At 44.0% G+C, this 22,367-nt stretch overlaps 1 protein-coding gene across 1 annotated transcript in view; it reads left to right on the top strand.

Moving 5' to 3' along the window:
* efnb1 (ephrin-B1) overlaps positions 1-20,923 on the top strand; it is a 60,019-nt gene extending 39,096 nt beyond the window's left edge. The window contains exons 3-5 of the mRNA XM_051072183.1: positions 8,130-8,222; positions 14,202-14,321; positions 16,658-20,923. Coding sequence (XP_050928140.1) covers positions 8,130-8,222; positions 14,202-14,321; positions 16,658-17,049 — 605 coding nt within the window. The 3' untranslated portion in view covers positions 17,050-20,923. The remainder of the gene's footprint in view (positions 1-8,129; positions 8,223-14,201; positions 14,322-16,657) is intronic.
* The last annotated feature ends 1,444 nt before the right edge of the window (positions 20,924-22,367 follow it).

The following is a 22,367-nucleotide window of genomic DNA, read 5'->3' as shown; positions in this document are numbered from 1 at the left end:
AACAAGGATGAAACTCTGTGTACTCATTGTTCGCTGCACACACAAGCTCACAAACAAGCCCTGTGGACACACACACACACACTGGTTAAGAGCGAGATAAACAGTAACTCAGCAACTCCCACATGTACAATATTAACCTTTAGCTTTGCAGCTCGTGTGTGTGTGAGTGTGAGTGCTTCAGCATGTGTTGCATCTCCTCTAACCTTTAGCTCTGACCAATAGGAAGGTGAAGTGCCAGTTTTTTCTCCCTGACCCAGTTTCTTCCTCTGCTTATTTCTCTGAACACGCAACATTTCAGCTGCTATTAGTCAAATGATGCACTGTCTGAGAAGGGAGTTCAGAGGCAGGGGTGTGTATGTGTGTGTGTATGTGTGCGCACTGGGTGTTTGTGGGTATGTGTGTAGCTCTCAGAGCATGTTTGTTCACCTGTTAGTTTTGTGTATTCAAGGGTGTTAATGTGTGTGCGCCCACTAGGGTTGTGGCAGTTTTGAAAAATAATCGTCTAATTGATGGGGAGCGACGTTTACAGCAAACAAAGAAAAATAACAGTCACTGCCGTCTGAAAGGTTCTTTGTCCTTTTATGGCTGAGCCCATGCATTTAGATGTACACAACTGTTGGTCAGCTGAAGCAGAAAGAGCCACTGCGGGGCCACTTCTTCAGGCTGTTTTTCCCCTGCACAGGATTTGTGTAAAATTGCTGAGGTTTTCTGTGGCTGCAGCTCAATGATATCGGTGAAAAGAGCCATTACAGCCAATTAGCTACTCTGTCATTAGGGAGGGTTGTGTGGGCTACTGGCAACTTCTCCACACAACAGAATACATTACAGCTGAAATAGCTGGTAAAGTTGAAAAAGCTAATATCTAAAAATGTTCCATATTGAGAACAGCCGAGTCGTGGTGGGCTGAATTTTACAGTCAGTGTGGTTATAAAATTAATATTGGATGCTTTGGCTGCTGTCGTTGCTTCTCATAATTTTAATACTATATGCAACAGCTTATAGTATTATAAGCTATAAGTCCCCGCTCCCTCAGGTTACTCTTGCTTTATTGTGCCAATCGACCACATTCAAAATTCTATGATCCGCACTCCCCCGGTGCACACCTGTCAGATTATGTGGGTTTTCAGCTTAGAAGCGTGCACATTTTGAACATGCCTCCTTCATTTTGTGAGTGTTTATGTGTGGGTGGGCGGAAGGGAGGTGGGGTGGGCATACGAGTGCAGGAGAAAGGTTTGGGATGCGACATGCTCTAAGATGAGTCTGTCTACATCTGTCATGTTGGAGTGCGCTCAGTCTGTTCATGTTTGAGACAGATGACTTGCTCTGCTCCCCAAGGTCCTCCTGTTATTCTGCATCCTTTATCTCCTACTGATCCAACAGACGGCCTGCACCGTGTGTGTACTTGTGTTAATGTGTAGGCGTGGGTGTGTGTACGTGAAAATTCTTTTGCGTCTCTTCTTGCACGCGCATACAGGACAATGTCATCCTCTGTTTTTGTGTGTGTGTGTGTGTATGGTAGTTTTGTGCTGTGTACAGGAGCACGGGGTTTTGCAACATGCTGAGTTGGGAAATGGGGAGTGGGGAGTGCAGCAGTGTAAAAGCTCTGCTCCAATGGATTCACCGGAGAGGTGACACACAGACACCCGCAGCTAAATGATGCAGAAGCTCTCTGTGTCTGCAGGCTGTGAGTGTTGCACAGACACGCACACACACACACACTCACAGATACACACAGAAACACTTTGGGAGCTGCTGACAGGTCCTCTGCAGAGGTTAAAAGCTGTCATAAGTAGTCTTGAAGCACGAGCCCAGTGGTGCTGGCCATGGAAGTCCATAATGCCCAACCTTTAGCTTGGTAATCTGCGGCTGTCTTGACTGATGCACCACACCACACACACACACACACACACACACACACACACACACACACACACACACACACACACAATAAAAAATCGCCAAGGAAAATTCACATTTTCTCAAACATTTGTACACATGCAGACATACAAATTCACATGCACAAGTCTGTCCAGGCATGCACACACACTCAGATACACAACTCAACAAAGAGTTGAGTTGCACAGAGGCCAAAACACACACACACACACACACACACAAGAGAGACTGGGGGGGACAGTGTAACAGAAATGGTGAGTGTGAGTGAGAGAGAAGCAAGCTGGGAGACACACACACCACACACACACACAGACTCACACGCATGCACACAATCCAACGCACACATATGCTTCCTCTGCTTCGCAGAGAGAGATCACCTCCCACTTGTTCTTTTTTTCCAAACTGAGCTCTCTTCCTCCTCCTCTCAACTCCTCACTTCATCACCTCCTTCCATATTCCCTCACCGACATATGCACGCACGCACAGACAGCCCCATCCACCGGCCTACACACACACACACACACACACACACACAGACACACACAGACACACACACACACACACATACGCACACTTGCATGCAAGAACACTTCAGACAGATCAGGTCTCACTCCTCCCTGGTTCGCACACTCTCTCTCGTCTTAAAAAAAGGAATCTCCCGCTTCCTCTCCTGCCCCTGCTCACCCCACACTCCTCTTTCCATCCACTCTCTCTAAACACCTCACCCCACCACCCAACCCCACACACACACCTCGCCACTTTACCTCCCTCCCTCACCCCTCCGCAGTATCACCACCCACCCCTCCTCCCTTCCACCCCGCGCTATCCCATAGTGCTCTCTGCTGGGAGGATTTAGAGGTACCCTGTAATTTTGGTGCCGGAGGAGCTCTTAAGTCCTGCCTGATCTTCTGGCTACATGGGCAGCCAATATATGTGTGTGTATGTGTGAATATGTATTTGTGTGCGCGCCGGTGTGTGTCAGTGTGTGCTTCAGTGTGTGTTCGTTTTTGTGGGTCCAAATGCTTACATGTCTGTATTTTTTTCCACAACCATTTCAAGTGTGGTTGCATTTGTGTGTGTGCAGTCGTGCATGCTCTTGCTTTTTGCTTGTATGTGTGTGTGTGTGTGTGTGTGCATGTGACAGAGAGAGAGAGAGAGAGAGAGAGAGAGAGAGAGCAGTCTAATCAGCACACAGGAGAGGAGCTCCCCCTCTGGCTGTATACTGAAGCAGTGAGCTGAGCAACAGTTGTGTGCACTGGGCCGCTAACCACCTTAAACCTTGACACTAATGCTGCTACCTTCTTACCGTACGCGCTGCAAAGCAGCTCCTGGGAACAGGCAGCACGCAGCGATGTTAGAGCTGCTACATGGTGATGCTTTGCAAAAACCAAATAGTCACCGTTATTGAACACTAAGATTAGAAAATCAGCTGTGTCCACACGCATTACTCATAACCACATTTATTCTAACCTCAATTCAATATTGGATTTTCAAAATAGCATGAAAAATGCGCAGCATTAGTGTCAAAGATATGGCTATTTTATATTGTCTGCCGAGTTTTATTATTGTAAAGAAACACGAGAAGAAAACATTGGCCTAGCTGAGTGCGCCTAATTCATTTGAGATGATATGAGAAGTCTGAATGAATTTTCTTTGTCGATGCCAAACCTGTGGAGGAGGCTACGTGGGAGAGACGGCGAGCGAGGGGTTGGAGGTTGATTACTGATTTCCATTTCTATTTCTAGGACAAAGAAATGGAGGGCTGATGGGCTGGGACATCTATTTAGATCCATTTCATTCTGCCATAATCAGGCTTCAGCCATGCCCTAATACTCTGGATTAGAAAAGGTTCAAAGTGCAAACATCTAGATCCCGCAGTATTATTCCAGTCTGCCAACCTCACTCTGTATGTGTTTGCATGCATATGAGTGTGTGTGTGTGTGTGCGTGCGTGCGCGCGCATGCACGTGCATGCTTGCATGCGTGCCAGATCTGCTGGGGAGGGTTATCTCTGGAATCAGGCCCGTAAACCTAATCTAACCCTCTCTGTGCTCATTCAGGAGTGAAATATTTTGTGCAAATAGGCTCTCCTTTCCTTCTCCCCTCTTTGACTGTGGTTCGCTAATGTAAACAAAAACTGAGATAGGAATATTGCAGGTATGAGAAATAGCCATTTCTGTTGTGACGCTCTGTTTGATACAGACACACATACCTGACAGGCTGTGTTTAGCTCCCTGCTTCGCCTCAAATGGATGAAACAGCTCTGTGAGCTGGTGTTTTTCCTTGATGCTAAGTGTGAGTGATCAGATCGCGGTTGTGCCTGTTTATGTATTTAGCTTTTTTTTTTTTTCTCGTTTGAAAATGTAGACATTATTACTGGTGGTTACTGTGACTACCCGGTGCCTGCTTGGCTCATCTAAGTGGAAGTCTGAATGCTGTGGAGAATTGGGGGGGTGGTGTGTGAAAGGTAGCCAATGAATGTCACCTCTCATCCACTTTCTCATTAAACAACCTGCTCTCTGTCTGTCACATGGGCTGTATCTATCCCCTCGTTCGGTGCTTTGGGCAGATGTCACGCACGCTCGCATGCACGCGCTTGAACAGACACCGGAGCCCATGCACACACTCGTACACACAGCCCATTGCGCTGTATGAAAGCAACCCCCCCTGGGCTGGACAGGAATAATAAGCAGCAGATGATTCATGATGGAGATGGGGAATGTATTCAGCAGGACCACCTGAGTGACCTCATTTAGCAGACCTGAGAATAAATATAGACCACCGCATCACACTCTCTAGCCTTAGCTTGTGTCGTCTCGACCAGTCAGCACTGCATCTCTCACACATCTCCCACTCTTCTCCTCGGAGCACCTCGGGGAGCAGTCCTTCCTCTCTACCCCGAATGTCCTTGTGAAATCTGTGTGCATTTGTGTATATGAAAATGTGTGCGTTCATATATGCATGTTAATGTGTTAGCAGCAGTGGTACGTGTGTAGTATTGGAACAGGAGCTTTTGTTGCAGGCCAGCTCCTTCCCTTCTATGGCTGTCTCTTGGCTGATACATTTGTACTGTAGATATTTCCCAACATCAACATTTGGCACCTGGTTTCTCTTATGACTTCAGCAGCTGTAGATCTTTTGTTCCCCCACTAGTCACTCTGCGGCCAATGATCCACACCCACAAAGAAAGCCTTAAATCATACAAAAAAACCCTCTTTGGAGCCGACCGCTTTATTAAAAAAAGCAACATTCCTTCATGCAATGACCAGTTCCTTCGGTATTCTGGACCGCTAACGCTGAACCGGTTTGCTCCACTAAATCATTAGCAGCAGACTGGGAGTTTCTTTGTTCTTCGTACTGTCGTTGCTTTATCCCCTTGTGTTTTTATCTCCACCGAGACACACAGGAAGACCCAATTCCCCAGTTTCCTCTTTCCAAAACACGACATGACCGTCGGCCTTTTAATATCTGGAAATCCAGATTTGGATTAACGTCAGCATGCGGGGATGAAACGAGAGAGAGAGAGGGAGAGGGTTAGAGAGGGAGGAAAAAATTGAGTGAAAGAAAGAGGAGATAGAGTGAGTGAGTGAGAGGCTTTCGGATTAAAAAAAAAGCTGGCAGCGTGTCCTTGTTGTGGAGTAGGGTTAGGGAGTTGAAACGTGGCTGGCAATTTTTTTTTTTTTTTTTTTTTTTTTGAGCAAACTCTGACATGATAGATGTAAATACAATGATATCAGACGGGTTAAAATGGCAAAGACAGAAGCTCTGGTACTTAACAGGCTGTTTTTTTTTTAAAGACTTTTTTTTAATGCACTCAACAGTTGTGTCTGCAGTTGATTTCCATCTTGAATAGTACTTAAAAGACAGATTCACATAAGGAAATGTGGTTAAAATTGGACACGGTTAATCGGATTATGAATTTCCAGCGGTACAGTAACAGGCCCTGAATTATTTGACGTTTTAAATGGCCTGAATACAAACAACATATAAAGTGATCATCTCTTTATAAATCCAGCTCTCTTTCAGTTGTTAGCCTAAACACAAGCCTCCGAGGGCCAACTTATCATCACGCCACATCAGTAATGCAGGAGCCTGTTCAGCCAGCCTGAAGGAATAGTTAATTTAGATGACAGAAGTAAGTTAACACTGAGAAGATTTGCTCTCCCTGAGTGGATATAAAATTCATAGCATGACGCTCACTCTTAGTCAGATTATTCAAGCGCCTTTGAGCTGGATCTTCAAAGAGCTCATTTTTGTATAACCTTGCCCTGGAAATTTAAAAATTGAAAGAAGAGGAGAAATTGGGTGGAAAATGGCAAGATGAGGTTAGCACTCGTGGCAGCGTCTGGGCCACTCAGGCTGGAGGGTCGGTGCGCCTTTAAGACTGGAAACAGTCCTGTTCACCTCACTGTCTTTGAATGTTCCCTTTAGCAGAGACATGGTCCTTGCATAGACTTTACATAAATCATAGGACTCACTTAGCCTTGAGTGTTCATTCACATTAATGTCCCACGTAAATTTCAAATCTTTTTGTTCCTGCGCTGCACTCGCCTCCGCTGGCCCCCTCGTATATATTTCAGCGTCCGGTTCACTCAGTCGTGTTGAGTCTAGAGCAGGAGGGAATTTGCCAAAGAGCTCCTGACACGATGTTATCACAGTCATTCTCACAAATTATCACGTACGCTGGCCACACTAACAAAATGTTGTGGTTCTCTCTGTAATTCAGAGTCTGAGTAGGATCTGATAATGTAACATAATATTAGTGCAATTCATTATTTAGTTTTCTTCAATTTCGCCAGTGCACAAAGCTGAAATCCCACAGGGCAACAAAATGTCAACATTAATAATACTTAGGAATGACAAGGCATGAATCAACTAGATGAGCTTTTCCATAGCTGCAGAGGCAGATTTCAACACTGCTTGATACAACATCAGTTTATAGCAGGGAGAATGCATGTAGGAACATTGATACATCATTCCGGGAAGGTAAGTATTTTGATGTTAGTGCATTGTTTGGACCCACCCAACCTCCCCCCTCCAATCTGTAGCAGAGTCTGCCTCTCATTGTGTCATCATTAGATAAGCACCCTCTCCAAGACTATCTCATCATAATGAGGGTGCCATCTGAAGCAATCACCCAGGGAGATGGTCATTGAGTTAAGAGGGAGGGAAGGGGAGGGGTAGAGCCAGATAGCACAGATAAAGAAACTAAATGAAGTGAACGAAAAAACACAGAGAGAGGGAGAGAGAGGGAGAGAGACCAAGGCGGATAATGCAAGGAAGAGAAACAAAGGCATTTCTGAGGAAGGGAGTAAGTTAAAACAGCAGACTAAGCGGAGATGGAGAGCAATTGGGGAATTCCAAAATTAGAGCTGCCATTGCATTCGCCCACACAGGCGCATGCCCACACACACACACACACACACACACACACACACGTACATGCACGACTGCCCTGTGTTTAGCCGCTCAGTGTTAAGGTCAGAGTCACACTCTGTCTCCCTAGGTCATTATCATGGGCCCCAAAATAGACAGCCAATTGTGTCACACTGTCTGAAGTGAATGTGACATTGAATAAACAACCCTCGACCCTGATCTCCTCACTCAAGTCAGAGCAGAACACACACTTTAAAACAAATGGAGAGAAGCTGACACACACTCTCTCTCTAATATATAAATGGACACACACACTCATGCACGCATGAACATTAAGGGAGGCATTTAGCTCTCAGCACTACCAGCAAGTAATGACACATGTGGCTCAGAGGGAGTAAGCTGCTCGAGGACTTGGCAAGCAGCTGGAACTCTCGCTGGCATGTCTCACTGCTAAACTATGCACAGACCGAAAACACACACTCACACACACACACACACACACTCACACAGGTCTGACCATGTTCCCCCTCTCCACCTCAGCACCCACCCTCCCTCAGTAGGGCCTAATGTTGTTCCATTCATTTGACTTCACTTTATTGTGTTAATGAGAGATACCGTTGAGAGGAGCTGGCGGTTGATTGAGGGTGAGAACGGCTAATCACTGGAACAGCTAATCAGTGCTTGTCGTAAATATTGATTAGTTCTGTGCGTTATGGACGTGCTCATTAACCAGTGTGTCATCTTCTCCCCTCCTCTTTCTCCTCTTTCTCCTACTATTCTCTTTACCCTCCATCACTTCTTGTCCTTCACCCTCTCCTCTTTCTCTTTCTCTTTGTCTCCTTCTTCCCTCTCCTCCAGCAACCTCCAACGGCACCATCGAGGGCCTGGAGAACCGAGAGGGAGGCGTGTGCAAGAGCCGAGCCATGAAAGTCATCATGAAAGTCGGGCAAGGTAAATGTGCGCTCACCTCACATGTAGAACACAATACAGCGCTGCTGCCTTAAAGCCATGTTTCACTTTGGTGTGACATTTTCATTTATCGCCATGTGTGCCTAGCGTGACTTTGTCCGCCACCGGCCTCTGATGGGACCTGCTCTCTAGAACTGTAAAGTTGTGTTATGAAATGAATTGGCCATCAGCGCTGATGGTTTTTGAACTTTGTTTTATATGACTTCTTTAGTGGTATTACTTGGAGCCTGGTGCTAAATCAGTATTGTGGTTTTGTGACTTGCAGTGGTGTTGCATCATAATGGTATGTTTAAATCATTCCATCATTTTACAAAACTCTGTCATCAAAAGTAACAGATCCAAGCAAAATGTCAAGTCACTGAACTAAATTTAATTAAATTACATTAACAGTCATCCAAACCATGTATCTCCAAATATGTTGATTTTAAATCTCTGAGTTCCCAAAGTGTTTCTTTAATTTGAAAAAAAAAAAAAAAAAAGTCATTTGTTGTTTAATTTGACAACAAAAATTTGTCAGTTATAACTTCTCTCATGTAGTGTCCATGACCAGTTTACAGTTTATAATACAGTGTAACATTGCTTTAATCATATTTAATGATAAATGATTACACACATAAACAAAGCCCTCTAGTGTGTAATAAAACTTTTATTTAACTGTTTATACACAAGTACAAATCGTTCACAGGCGGGTTTAGAGTTTTTTATAAATGAGTTCAAAAATCACAAAGCATGTTGAGCTTGACAGAAGAAGAATCTATGAATAAACAATACAATAAATATAATCAGGATATGCTTTTAAATAATAAATATAAAACAATTAATATATATGTAAAATAAATAAATGTTGTGTTCCATATTCATGAAAAATAAAAGGGCAGCTGTGTTATGTTCATTAGCTGTTTATTCGCCAGCTAGTTTCAATTCATGTTTATGAGTTAAAGTTTAATGCATTAACACTTAAGAGGTCCTTATGTATGGTATACATTATAGCATGTTATAAAGTAGTTGTTATTGTTTATATACTTAAATGCTAAGTAGTGGTTTCAAATAAAGTGTCTCCAAAAAAAAAAGTAACCCTCAAATTAAAATAGTACTAAAATACAAATAAAAATAATATTTCATTTTAAATGACTTTCAAATCAGCAAGTGTTTAGTCTGTAAAGTATCATCAGATGATAGAGATGTCTCTCTCCATACCAGTGACTCTGAGGTAACTGTTCCTTTAATATCTCTCATTGTATTAGATCCATGCTGGCAATGTTGCAAATCAATAAGTAGGACTACTTTATGGACTGCACTATTGGATTTACAGGATTTTTGCTTCAGTGTGATGAAGTACCCTGATTTGTTAGTTATTCAGTTAGCTATGAGGTTGTTGAAAGAACATTCCCATCTGGCTACTTTCTCAACTAAATCATGATATATTCGAGATCATGCAGCAGATGTTGTGATAGAGGATTAATACCATATTGCCCAGCTCTATTAGCCTTGTACAGTAGTTTTGAATAAATCTTTTCATACACAAACCCTGTTTGTGCAAATAGTGGAGGAAATGGGATCATGAAGAAATAACAACCAAACAAGAAATGACTTTGAAGAATGACTCCACTTCATCTTCCGATGTTCCTCAGCTGTTTCCCAACCTGATTCTTATACAATAATCACAGAATGAAAATGTGTTTGAAATTGTAATGTAAGTGCACGGTCGGGGTAAGTCATTTAAAAATGCTGGAAGTAAACAAGCAGGCTTTGTTTAGATATCCTTGGACACAACATTTGGTTCACATCATACATTTCACTTTTAGACGCAGTTTTACTCGATATGTGGACGTGCATATCCTGATTTTGACAGGGTACAGTACACAGATGTGTTACTCTGTAAACATTCCCCGCCATCCTTAGTGTGGTTGTTTTGACCGAAACAGACACTAACCGCCATCTGAGAGGAACATCTGCCCGCCACGATGATCTGATTCCAGCTTAAAAGCTGGATCTCAACATGTCAAAAATAAAGCGAGACTTGCTGAGAAATCTGCAGAGTGTGTGAGTGTCTGTGTCTGTGTGTATGTCTGCAAATTTGTGTGCAGATATTTGAATGTTGGCTAGAGGGATGACAGCAGTGTATCCTGGCAGTCGGAGGAAGAATAGAAGCTAACAAGCTGCTGATGCTAGCAAGGTCTGAGTTGGAACAAATTCAGCAGATACAGTGAAAAATACCCACAACCATCTCAGAAACAGGCAGGCATTGCATTATCTTTCCATGTAGGTCAATTAGAGCATCCGACAGCCCTGGGATTGCAACACCATTGCCAAATGACAACACGGCTGCATGAGTGCAGGCAGCACAGACATTTACACTAAACTATTACCTGGGAGAAAGAAAAACAAACAAACTCCTTAAACACGTTAATGAAGTATAAAAGAAAATGTCTAATTTGAGGAAAGTTCTAGGAAAGTTCCTCTCAGCTTGTGTCTGTTTCTGTGGCTGCCGGCTGTTCCTCAACTTCGCCAGAGCCATGTACTCATTTCCCGAAACGGTCTGAAGCGAGCTGTCACTCACAATCAATGTGCCCTAAAAACCTTGTTAGAAAAGATGCTGTTGGCCCAGCTGCTACTACTTTTAAATCTATTTCTGTGGGTGGAATTTTTGATGCATAATGTGCCCATCCAACCCAGTAACTATTTGAAGAAAGGCCGTGAGAAATGAGAGCATTGACAGAAACTTTGATTTGTCTGCTGCAGACCATTTCTAGGTGATTGTTTTTCCTGAAAACACAAAGAAGGTACCATTAGAGGTATTGATTATTTTCATTATTGATTAATCTGCCAATTATTTTAATTACCATGTCAGAAAATAGGGAAAAATGAATAATGTAAATTCCCAGAGCCCAAGATGACAGATGTAAATTACTTTTATTGGACAAAGTTGTGTAGAGAAAAGAGTGTGTAAAGAGTGTAACTAAGTACATTTACTCAAGTACTGCACTTGAGTACAGTTGTAAGGTATTTTTGCTTTGCTTGAGTATTTCTATACACATTTATGAGAAATATAAGGTAACCAGTGACTATTATTTTGCATATCCATCTTGATTAACTACAATGGTACGATAAAATGCTACTCTTACTTAAGTAACATTTTCAGTTTTTAGTTTGAGTATTTTAGAGTATTTTTGTAATGTGCTGTTGCCACTTTTGCTCATGTGAAGGATCTGAATAGTTTCTCCACTAGCCCAGGACCCAAAGATATTCACTTCACAATCATTACAAAGAAAAGCATTCCTTATTAATCAGCTAATCATTTCCAGTGCCAGTTACCATGGAAGCGCTATAATTTGCCGCCTTTAAAAAGAGTGATATTTTTGATTGCCTCCAATAGTGCTGAAAGGATTTCCTGATTAATTGGCTAAAGAGTTGACAGAAAGTTCATTCGATTGTCATTCATACCACTGAGTCATTTATCAAAACATTTGCTGGCTCTGGCCTCTGCAAAGTGAATATTTGCTGCTTTCTTCTGGTTTATTTAATCATAAATGGAACGTAATCGGCTTGTGGGCTGTTGTTCAGACAAAACAAGTAATTTGAAAACATCACCTTGGGCTGTGGGAAACTCTGAAGGGCTCACTGTTTTCTGGCATTTAAATCAATTTATAGAAAAAGCCCTCAACAGACTGATCAGTGGTGAAAACAACCCTTATTTGCAGCAGTAGACTCTACCCTCTCCAGCCATACTAGATGTTGTTTCAACACACACACACACACACACACACAAAAAATCCTGGGCTCTGCTTGGCTCTGACCTAAGATGCTATTGTGTTAAAACCACATTTCCTCCGTCTCTGCAGCTGAATGCCAACCCTTTCTCCAGCCAAGTCCCCAAGATCTTCCCATATGTTCACCCTTACTCCTTTGCACTTTGCACCATGGATTATGTTTTGGTGACTCATCCCGCTGTGCAATATCTGCACGTTGTTAATGTTACATTTGCATTTTATTGTGGAGACACTCCCGGGTCTACTCACGTTGAATCATCCATTTGTGGGAAGTTATGCGCCCCGACACGTCGATTTCTAATTGTGCTTTAAATGCCTCATGTTCCGTCTTTTGTCTTCATATAAAATGTGAAGTAAAAGGGAAGAGAAATTGAATGAACGGGAAATACGAGGAGCCTATATTTTATACATCCATCGCTGTTCCCCTCCACCACATCATGTCACTGTGCTCATTAGAAATATGTTGACTCACCGCCTCGCACGCATCCCCCCCCCCCACCCTGGATGGTTTTCTCTCCCTCTACCTCTCCCAACATATCTGTCTCTCTCCAGTGTCGCTCGATCATTGTCTCCCTCACTCTCACTCCTCGTCCTCCTCCTCCCCCCCGCCTTCTCCCTCCTTCTGGCGGGTTGGCAGTTCTGAGGTAGTTGCTGTCTGCATAGCTAAGGGAAATGTCAGCAGTACACACAGAAAAATGGGTCAGAACATTACAACGCTCCCCGCACATGCTCAGTGGTTGACACAGTGTTGGGGCTATATGTGAATCAGATCACTGTGTCCTCTCATATCCTCTGCCACGCGTGAATGTTCCCACTTCTCACTCCTGTCTTTTCTCATCAATTATTGACGGCACACAACAGCTCACGGCTAGTTTCACCAGTGCTGCAATCAGTATGGAGCAATGCGGTGGTCTGGACATGGAGAAGATAGAGCGGGGGAGGAGATCCAATTGTTAGTAGTGTGGTTATGTTCACCAATATGTTCTCTCTCTCAATACCAAAGAGAGAGAGAAGTGGACAGTGGCATTAATTTATGTTCCTCTCCTTTGTCTCTCCTCATTTTTTCCCCTCTCTCTTTTCTGATGTTCAATCTGCCAGACGTCCCACACCCGAATCATTTCCCTCCACGAGTCTCAGCCAAACTGGGGTGGAAATAGAAAATAGCCTGCTAGACTGTCAGGCCCTTCTCACTCTCACACACACACACACACACACACACACATGCCACACAAACTTGCCACGAGGGACTCAAATGTAAATTGCCTCCTCACACACCCTCCTCTCTATTTCTCTCACACACGCCTTGAGCAGGCCTTTGGGCAGATGCAGATAAGGCCTGATAGAGGAGAGGCATCTGATAGCGCACTGTGGAATCCATCTGACCGGTTTCGGTAATAGTTCATAACAGTCCTCCGTCTGCCGGCCCTGCCCTCGTAAAAAGCCACGCCACGGACCCACCGCTGTTTACCGCACAGAGACTTCAAAGTGCGCGTGCTGAAATCACAACAGACACACAGATAAACTGTCTGTTTCCTTTGCATTCCCCTCCGAGCTTATGCAACCCCCTCCTCTCCTCCTTGTCTCCTCGTCTCCCCCCTTCTCTTCCTGTCCTCCTGTTCTCTCCCCCTCAGAAGTGTGCCTCTTTCAGGCAGAGTTAAAGCCAGAGCAATAAATAAGGCATATTATGGCCTTTTAACGTGATGAATAATGTAAAACAATAAAAAGTTAATATATAACTACTTTACCCTCATTCTGCCAGGCCTAAGTGTATTGTAAGTATATTCTAGGTGTGTACATATATGTGTGCATGCGTGGGTGTGTGTGTGTTTGAGAGAATGTCCTACGCACTCATGAAAGTGTCAGCGTTGGAAATGCCTGTCTAAGTGTTTGCTGAAGGAGCTGCTGATGTAGATGTGAGCTCATTTTTTTACGACAGGACAGGGATACGGGCGTGTTTTCACAGACGTTTGCCAACTTGTCCTTCCTCTTTTTGTGCTTTCATCTTCACTTCTGAGATGCTTTCAACACATGCAAAGATAACCTTCTCTGTGTATAAAAGATATATCAAAAGATAATAAAAAATAATCCCTGCCGATGCAGACGAACCCGTCATTGTAATTCAACACATGCAGCTTTTGCCAAGGCTGATTTTTCTTTTTCTTTTTTCTGTGTGTTTTGCTGTTTCCCGCAGTTCCAAATGCGAACCCAGGAGTGCCGGAGGATCCAGAGGACAACGCCATACCGGAGTCCAGTCCCAGTCCGCCTGACCGGGACCGCGATCGGCCAGGACCTGAGATCCCAGGAAACCCTGGTGAGCAGATTGGCAGACTGGCGCTGCACCCATAAACTGCTTCTCGAGACTCTTCTCAGAACACTTTTCTTGTTTCTAGAGTGCAAATATTTTAGTAAGATAAAGGTTTTAGAAATGTAAAAAAACGAATATTCACAGCCTCGGGGGTTCTGCTAATAATTAATCACATTTAGCCTGAAAAGAGAAAATAAAAATCATAGTTGACTCTTCCAAAGTATGCATTCTCTCATATGGCTCTTTCATGCCGTAGGCGTTTCTTTGATTGCTGCGGGTCAACATGCTGAAATAGGTGTAAAACTAATAATAGTCACCAAGATGCAGCTTGGCAATTAAACAATATGGAACCCCACCTAAAACAAATATAGCTACCCTGAGTCACTTCACTTATTCATACAGTACACAAAGCGTGTGCTACACCCAAGGAGACTCAAAGACGTACTTCTTTATTATATATCTTTTTAAACCTCATTAGAATTGCAGATCAATGAAGATTAAAAGCAGAGATAATTGAAGAAGTCACTTGAGCCTCCTTGGTTGCTCTGGGCCCTCCTTGTTTCCTGTTTTCACCAGCACCTTTCATAGCTGCTTCCCACAGGAGGGACCACTTCTTCTCCTTCTTCTTCTCCTTCTTCTTCTTCTTCTTCTTCATTTTTTTTTTAGATCACTCCCTACACTAACTTTTTGACTTACTCCACAACTTTGTATGCCACAAACTTCCTCCAAGTACAGACTGTTCTGCCTGTCCCAATGTGATAAGCCGTCCTCATTTAATAATTGCTTATTTGACATTAGTTGCTCTATAAAAAGATTTCCTAATGTCACTTTTTCCCTATTCCCGGGCTTTTACCTGTCTACCATTGTTAGATCAGTGATTATGTCAAGTGAAGAAGTGGAGGGTGGAATGAAGGACGTGTCACTGCAGTTTGAGGGGCTGATATTTCAGGAATGAAATTTCTGACAGCCTCTCTCCAGCTCTCTCCAGCGCTCAGAATGCACAAAATTCCCCGCGCCTCTGATTACACCGATAAGACTGGAATCGGTAGCTTTCAGTGATGTCATTTAGTCGTGATAAGGCGTAAGGTGCAGTTATCCCACTCTCAATAAATGGTTAAGTGCAGAGTGGTCAGCCGAGTGCGGAGACACAGTCATTAGTGGGGATGGCATTCTCTGGAGGTATGAGGTTTTTGTGTGCCTGTGGGACGAGGATGGGGGGGTTGTGGACAGTAAAGAGGTGGTGCTGGGGGGGGAGAGTGTGTCCTACTCTTTGGCAGCAGCTGCATGCATACATGGAAAACAGATTTGGTTCTTCTCAGATTTCAGTCACTGGGGGAGCCAGTCATTCTCTCTCCCATCCAGTAACAGACCCCCCCCCCCCACACCTCCTTGCTTTCTCCCCCCTCCATCCTGAACCCTTCAGACAAAAGGATAAATAAAATCAGATGTTCAGATATGCCCTACTCATTTTTTTTGCATGTCTCACTTGGCCTTTGCCATACAAATGTGGCCCTGACATGTCACACAACTTGCCCGAGTTCAATCTTATCAGAGCAGGAATCTTTGTTATGTTGACTGATGACTACAGATTTCATTAGGAGGCTATTTTGACTGAGCTAATTCAATTAGATTACATCAATGGGGCTGTTAGTCATGTAGAGCAACAACAAACGGGGCGGTGATCATAGTTGATTTAGTACCAGAACAGTAAGATCTACATATGACAGGACTGACTTACTGTAAATGTTATTACCCCTCTGATTGTTTAGCTGGTCTCTAAGGCACTGTATGAAAATTACTGTGGTGGGGAGAAGTGCTTATAAATCTGACATTTTATTTCATTTAAAAAACAAGGACACCCCCAGGGTTATGAATGCTTTCTTCAGAATAAAAACTACAGTACCCTCTCAGTAATATTTCAAAATAATATACTTAATCAAACAAATGGTGAGAATACAGCCAATTTCTATTTGTGAGTACAGAGCTATTAAATAGTTGCAGTTTTAATAGTCACCAAATGAGTGAAACAAAAACAGGCGACTGTACTGAAAGGCTTTTGCACTCTATTCCATATTGTCTACATATGGCAAAATAAAACTCTGTGGCACACACGAAAACCATCTTTTTGATGTACCTATTTGAGCTTTTTTCTCATATAATAAATCTCAAAATATAAAATAGAAATATGGGGGGAAAAACCCTCTCCTGATCTCCAAAAAAGTAAAACTCCCCTTCCTTCAGCAAACATAAATCGACACTGCCCTCCTCCCTCTCTGACCCCCCCCCCCTTGGTAACTTTTGTACAGTCGCTAACTTCTCTCTCTTTGTATTTCTCTCTCCAGACACCATGAATCAGGACCAGGGTTCCTCGGCGAACTCGGACGGCATCTTTGGCTCCAGAGTGGCCGTGATCTGCGCCATCGGGGCTGGCTGCATCATCTTCCTCCTGCTCATCCTCCTCCTCGTCATCCTGCTCATCAAGATGCGCAAGCGTGCCAGGAAAAACGCCCACTCGCAGCCCCGCCCCTCGGCGCTGTCGCTCAGCACGCTGTCCAATCCCAAGCTGCCCGGGGGCACGGCTGGCACGGAGCCCAGTGACATCATCATTCCGCTGCGGACAGAGAACAACTACTGCCCTCACTATGAGAAGGTGAGCGGCGACTATGGCCACCCCGTCTACATTGTCCAGGAGATGCCGCCGCAGAGCCCTGCCAACATCTACTACAAAGTCTGACACGCTCCGCACAGCCAGCGACACAGCCAGGAGAGAGAATGAGAGGAGCGCTTGATTTATGTTCTTGGGAAGAACACCTTCCTTTGCATTCTGGGGACTTGATGCTTCCTCAAGCCCCTGTTATTTCTACCACCTGCTGCACAAATCTGGAGAGACACACACTGACCAGTAACCAGCGGGGTTGTGAGCTGACTGATGAGAGGTTTATTCTGTTTGTTTGGGTTGTCTGACAATCCCCATCCCCCTTCCTAGTCCTCCTCCTCCTCCCCTCACCTCCCACCTTCCACGTGTCCCTGCTGCGCTTCGACAGGGGGGCGGGGCTGGAGCAAACCGACAGATGGAACTCTAGCTTCCTGGTTTGCTGTCCCCTTTAATGGGCAGGATATAACTTATCTCAGTTCCCTGAAGTACAGTCTGTGCTACACCCAATTAAACACACCATCTTAGCACACTAGCCAGGAACAGGCAGACACAGGCCCTGAATGCCACTCAGCCTGCAGTTTGTGTGCGAGCATAAAACGTGTGCGTGTATGAGTGTGTGTGTGTGTGTGCATGTGTGTGTGTGCACGCGCGTGTGTGTTAGCCAGGGCTCCGTGCTGGGCCAGGAAACTCTCCAGATAGCTCAGGTATCAGACACAGTGTGTGAAATAATGTGTTCCTCTCCCTTCGCACCTCTGATGTTTGCCTTACTTACTATTTTTGATGGAGGATTTCCTCAAACCCTGAGTCAGTTCACAAAGCAGTTGTATTTTGTTAGACTTTTCCTACAAGTGCACAATGTATAGAGTTGAATAGATCATCATTATTACTCCATCTTCTCACCACCCATGTCATCCATTGCACAACCATTGCGTTTTTCCCAAGAGAGTACCTTGACCTGGACTGTTGATGTCGAGGTGTGCATGTGTATGTGTGTGTGTGTGTGTGTGTGTGTGTGTGTGTGCTTCCAGGGATACTCCCTTCTCCGCTGGTCTGATGCGAGCGTTACCATTACTCTGGTATTTATGACCTACTTGTGTGTATCTGAGGGTGTGTCCTCTGTGAATGAGTATGTGTGTGTGTACGTGTGTGGACATGTCCGGACCAGTCTCATATCTGGGCAGACTTATTGGCTTTGGGGTAGAACAGTAAGTTACTGTATCATAAGCTTCAAAAACACGACAGACAGACCGACGCGCCGACAGACAGACATGCCCAAGATCTTACAAAACCCTTCTAGTGCTCCAGCTGGCATCAATTGAAGGCTTTATTGTGTCTGATGAGCTTTCGGGGAGATGGTTTTTAAGACAGCAGGCAGGTTGATATTTGTTTGTTCTAGCCTCTGGTGCTACAGCGTAGGCATCAAAGAGTTAGTTTGGTGCCTGCTGCCTAGGCAAGGTGGGCGTAGGTTGGATGGTGGGCACCGATTGGCTGGCCTACATAGGTAGGATGCCCTATATATAAGTTGGACAGCAAGCTGCGGCTCAACATTGGGATACAGTATTGTCAGATGCCAATTGGCTGCCATCTGTAGATGAGTCAGTGGAGTGCGCAGTCAGTGGCGTCGCCAGCGTGTGACTAATCTATGTGCCATCTCCGTGCCCACACTCACCAGCCGGGAGAGGGGAGAGAGAGGGAGCGAGAGCAGCAGATAAAGGAGAGAATGTTCCTGTGACTTGGCTTTAACCTGAGAGGAAGATGGCGTTAGGGGGGGTGGGGGGTTGGGGTGGTGATGGGTGGGGGTGGGGGTGGGGACTGGCGGAGGTAGTTTAGCATTCATTTTTCCATCCTCTCACCAGTTGTGCTGTGAATAAAAATGCTGTGCAGAATATTCCACAGTCAAGGTGTTCAGCCAACGAGGACACTGCAGCTCAGCTATCACACAGCCCAGGGCAGCGGCACCGAGACAGGATTTACTGCAGCTGGATGTGTGCACGTGTGCACACCGAAGCTCGCCTTTAGGTGGGGTAGGATGGGGAGTGTTGGGGGTGTTTGAATCTATCAGTGTGCACATGTAGGTGCTTCTACATGTGCTCATTTGTGCTTATATGTGCAGTTTTTCTCTGTGTGTTATATATATATATGTGCATGTGTGTGTGTGTGGATGCTTCTGTGGTCTAGCAGCTGAACAGACTTGTTTTGGGGACTGGAGCTAGGTGCTCCAAAACAGTGTGGCTGCCAAAGTACAGAGCGCCGCAGTCCCAGTTAATGAAGTGTGAGAGGAGAGGAGAGGAGATAAGAACAGCTATTCCTCAGCATGCAGACATGAGCTGACGTTTGATGGCACATGTGCGCACACACACGCCCGCATGCACAGACGCACACCGAAGCTGACGGGTCCAGGTTTATCTCCAGTCAAACGGTCAGGCTGTCGGTGAATGTTTATTCACCAGCAGAGACACCCATCATCCGCTGCCACAAACTATTGCCATCCACGGATATACACTGCTGAGTTAAAAGGCAGCCCAGCTTGAAGACTCGGGGAAGACTCCAATGGCTTTTTGCGTGTCGTTAACCTCAGAGTTAACAACCTAAGCAGCTGCTCGTGCTTTTTGTGGTCCTGTGTTTTAACTCAGCATGCAGCCCTCAGCGGCCCTCTGTGAAACACATCTAGATCAAATATTTTTGTTTCGGATCGGTGCGCATCCGTTCACCTACACCAGCCAAGGGAGTCATTACCAAATTACCACAAACCATATCTCATTTTCATTCATTCTTGCGACCACTTAATGTTATTCAAAAAAATAAAAAATAAAGCGGAGATAACAGAGAAATGTAAATATATGGATAGAGCCCAATTTAAGATGTAATTTCACCTGAACACTGCTCATAATAAAAATTTAAGATTAGATTTTTGTAATGGAGGATGTTTGTAAATAGCTGTCTTTTTAAAGTGTGTTTTGTATGAATCCTTGCATTTTTGTCTCTGTTTGCAATATGTTTTTATTTTCTTTTCTTTTAGAGTTAAACTGAATATTGCAGCGGACACATGAGCTGTCTTTTTTGCAGCGTCCAGTATTGTCAAAAAAAAAGTCTTTGTTACCACATGTGTTAAAAAAAGAAAAAAAAACTGGGGTTCAGAGTTTTTACATCGCCATTCAACAGGATTCTAGTTGCTCAGAAACTGTTCAGGACTGAAGCTTTGTCACCGAGCGGCTTTGAAATGGATAGGTCATTGAAACTATGAATGATAAGGCCCCCTTCCCTGTTGGAGACAGCACTTAACTCTGCATATGAAGACTGTGTTATTCCACTGCCTCTGAGTTACCTACACCTTCCGCTCCATTATAAGATGTAACAAAAACATTTTTGGTCCACAAAGATGAGTCTTTTTTTCAGTTTTAATAAGTCTGTCGGGCCAAGATGGAGAGAGATGTAGAGCAGAGAGATATATAGAGAGAGAGAGGGAGGGGGAGGAAAAAAGAAAAAGGGGGCCACGTATGAGAGAGTGTGACCGTTCTGCGCTCACCAATAAATCTTCTGGTTTACACCACTCATTATCTCCCAGGCGGTCCTTTGTTTTAAAGTTGCTCTCTCCTTCTCTTTCCCTCCCTCCACCCCTCTCCTTTGTCATCTCTCTTTTTCCTAATTTAGCACAAGGATGTTGGTCGCTCATGGTGTGAGTCTCACTGTAGGTTGATTTCTGCTATTGTTCAAAGCCACAGTATTATTTTTCAATGTGCATGTGTAAGCAAAACCTGTTGAATTTTGTTTCCCTTTGTTTTAATCATTACTGTCAAGTTTTGTCCTTTTATTTCTTTTATTTTTTTTTCTGCCATTCACTTTTTTGCCGCTTCTCAGCGTAACCTATTGGCACCAGCTACAATGGAAATAACGTTCCACCAGTTTGGAAACAACCGCATATTGATAAATAAAATTTTTCCCATGGAACTTGTTCTGGAGTGATGTTCTTTCTTTATTTCCTCCGTTGTTTTTCCTTTCAGCCTTGCAAATGTGGGTAAAAGATTTCATTTCTCACTGACCACCTTGGTTCATGGTAGGAGCATAAACCAGCCGCCCACGCTCTCAGCACTTCCCCCTTATTCCCCCCACCCCCCAAAACCCTCACCTCAGGGGTCAGTGCTGCACAGATGGGTTTGTTCTGATACATTAGTCAGATTGAAATCACAAGCAGGCTTCATAAATTCATATTCGGGGAGTATGGACACGCCTTTTTGCATAGTAACTAATACCCATATCAACCCGCTCTGCCCTGGTGTCCTCCAAAATTACATTTCTTCATACATGATTAAATCTGATTGGCTGCACTCGGCATTTCCATTGCGTTTGTCTGAAATTACAGTCTGCATTTATCCGACTGAGGAACAAACTCCAAGTCCTTGGTGAAAGCAGAGATGGCATGAAATGTTATTAAAGTGACTGGGCATTTTCTCTGACAAACACATCAGTGTTTGTGGGCATGGCTTTCGTGTGGCTGACGATGTGAGCAGAGACGGAGTGGGCGAGTGAAGAGACTGATGGCAGGAGAGAGAAAAAGTCAGGGCAATGAGAGACATAATGTGCCTGTGGCTTCACTGGCTCCCCACCACCCCTCACTCCCACCCCCACCCTCGCTGTTTTCTCTCTGTGCCCCAGGGCAGGTACGTTCATCTGGTTTCCTGGCTCGGTCCCGAGACGCCCCCATAGATCCACGTTACTGTGGGTTTATTAAAACCTTCCCCCCACTGAGCTACTGTGTGTGACTGCATGTTTTTCTGTGTATGTCTCTTGTCTTTGTGTGTATATATGTGTCTGTGTGTGTGTGTGTGTGTGTGTGTGTGCGTGTGCATTTGCCACAGGGTTCTTCTGTTGTTCTGCAACAGAGTCATCATCACAAAAATAAGAAAATATGTCTGTTGCAGCATGCTCTGCAGCATTTTTACTCCTCATTTTTTGGAAAATGCCTCCTCTAGATCCTCATTAAATTAAATATTAGCTTCACATTCAATTGCTCAGTTTAGTCAGTGATTCAGGAGTTTAAATCTTTTATATTAGACACACACACACACACACACACACATATATATATATATATATATATATATATATATATATATGTACATACACACATATTTCTGCATCATTAGGATTCTTCAGCAGCTTAGCTGATGATCAAGGGTTGTCTGTTTTCATTGCATTAATTTTCATCCTTTTGCGTGTTAGTTTTTAAGCATTTGCAAGCTTATTTGCAGTTTTTATAGTTTATAGTTTTTAAACCGCAGCGAAAACACCCTCATGAGATCTCACTTGATGTGAGCTGGTGTAATTGCCCATATTGTTTTTAATTTTTTTTTTTTTTTTTTTTTTTTTTTGTATAACATGTTGGCTCACGTGTCTTT

The sequence above is a fragment of the Lates calcarifer genome, linkage group LG8 (assembly GCF_001640805.2).
Source record: "Lates calcarifer isolate ASB-BC8 linkage group LG8, TLL_Latcal_v3, whole genome shotgun sequence".
Classification (NCBI taxonomy): Eukaryota; Metazoa; Chordata; class Actinopteri; family Centropomidae; genus Lates; species Lates calcarifer.
Note: the sequence above shows the minus strand (reverse complement) of the source record. Positions and strands in the feature narration are given on the sequence as shown.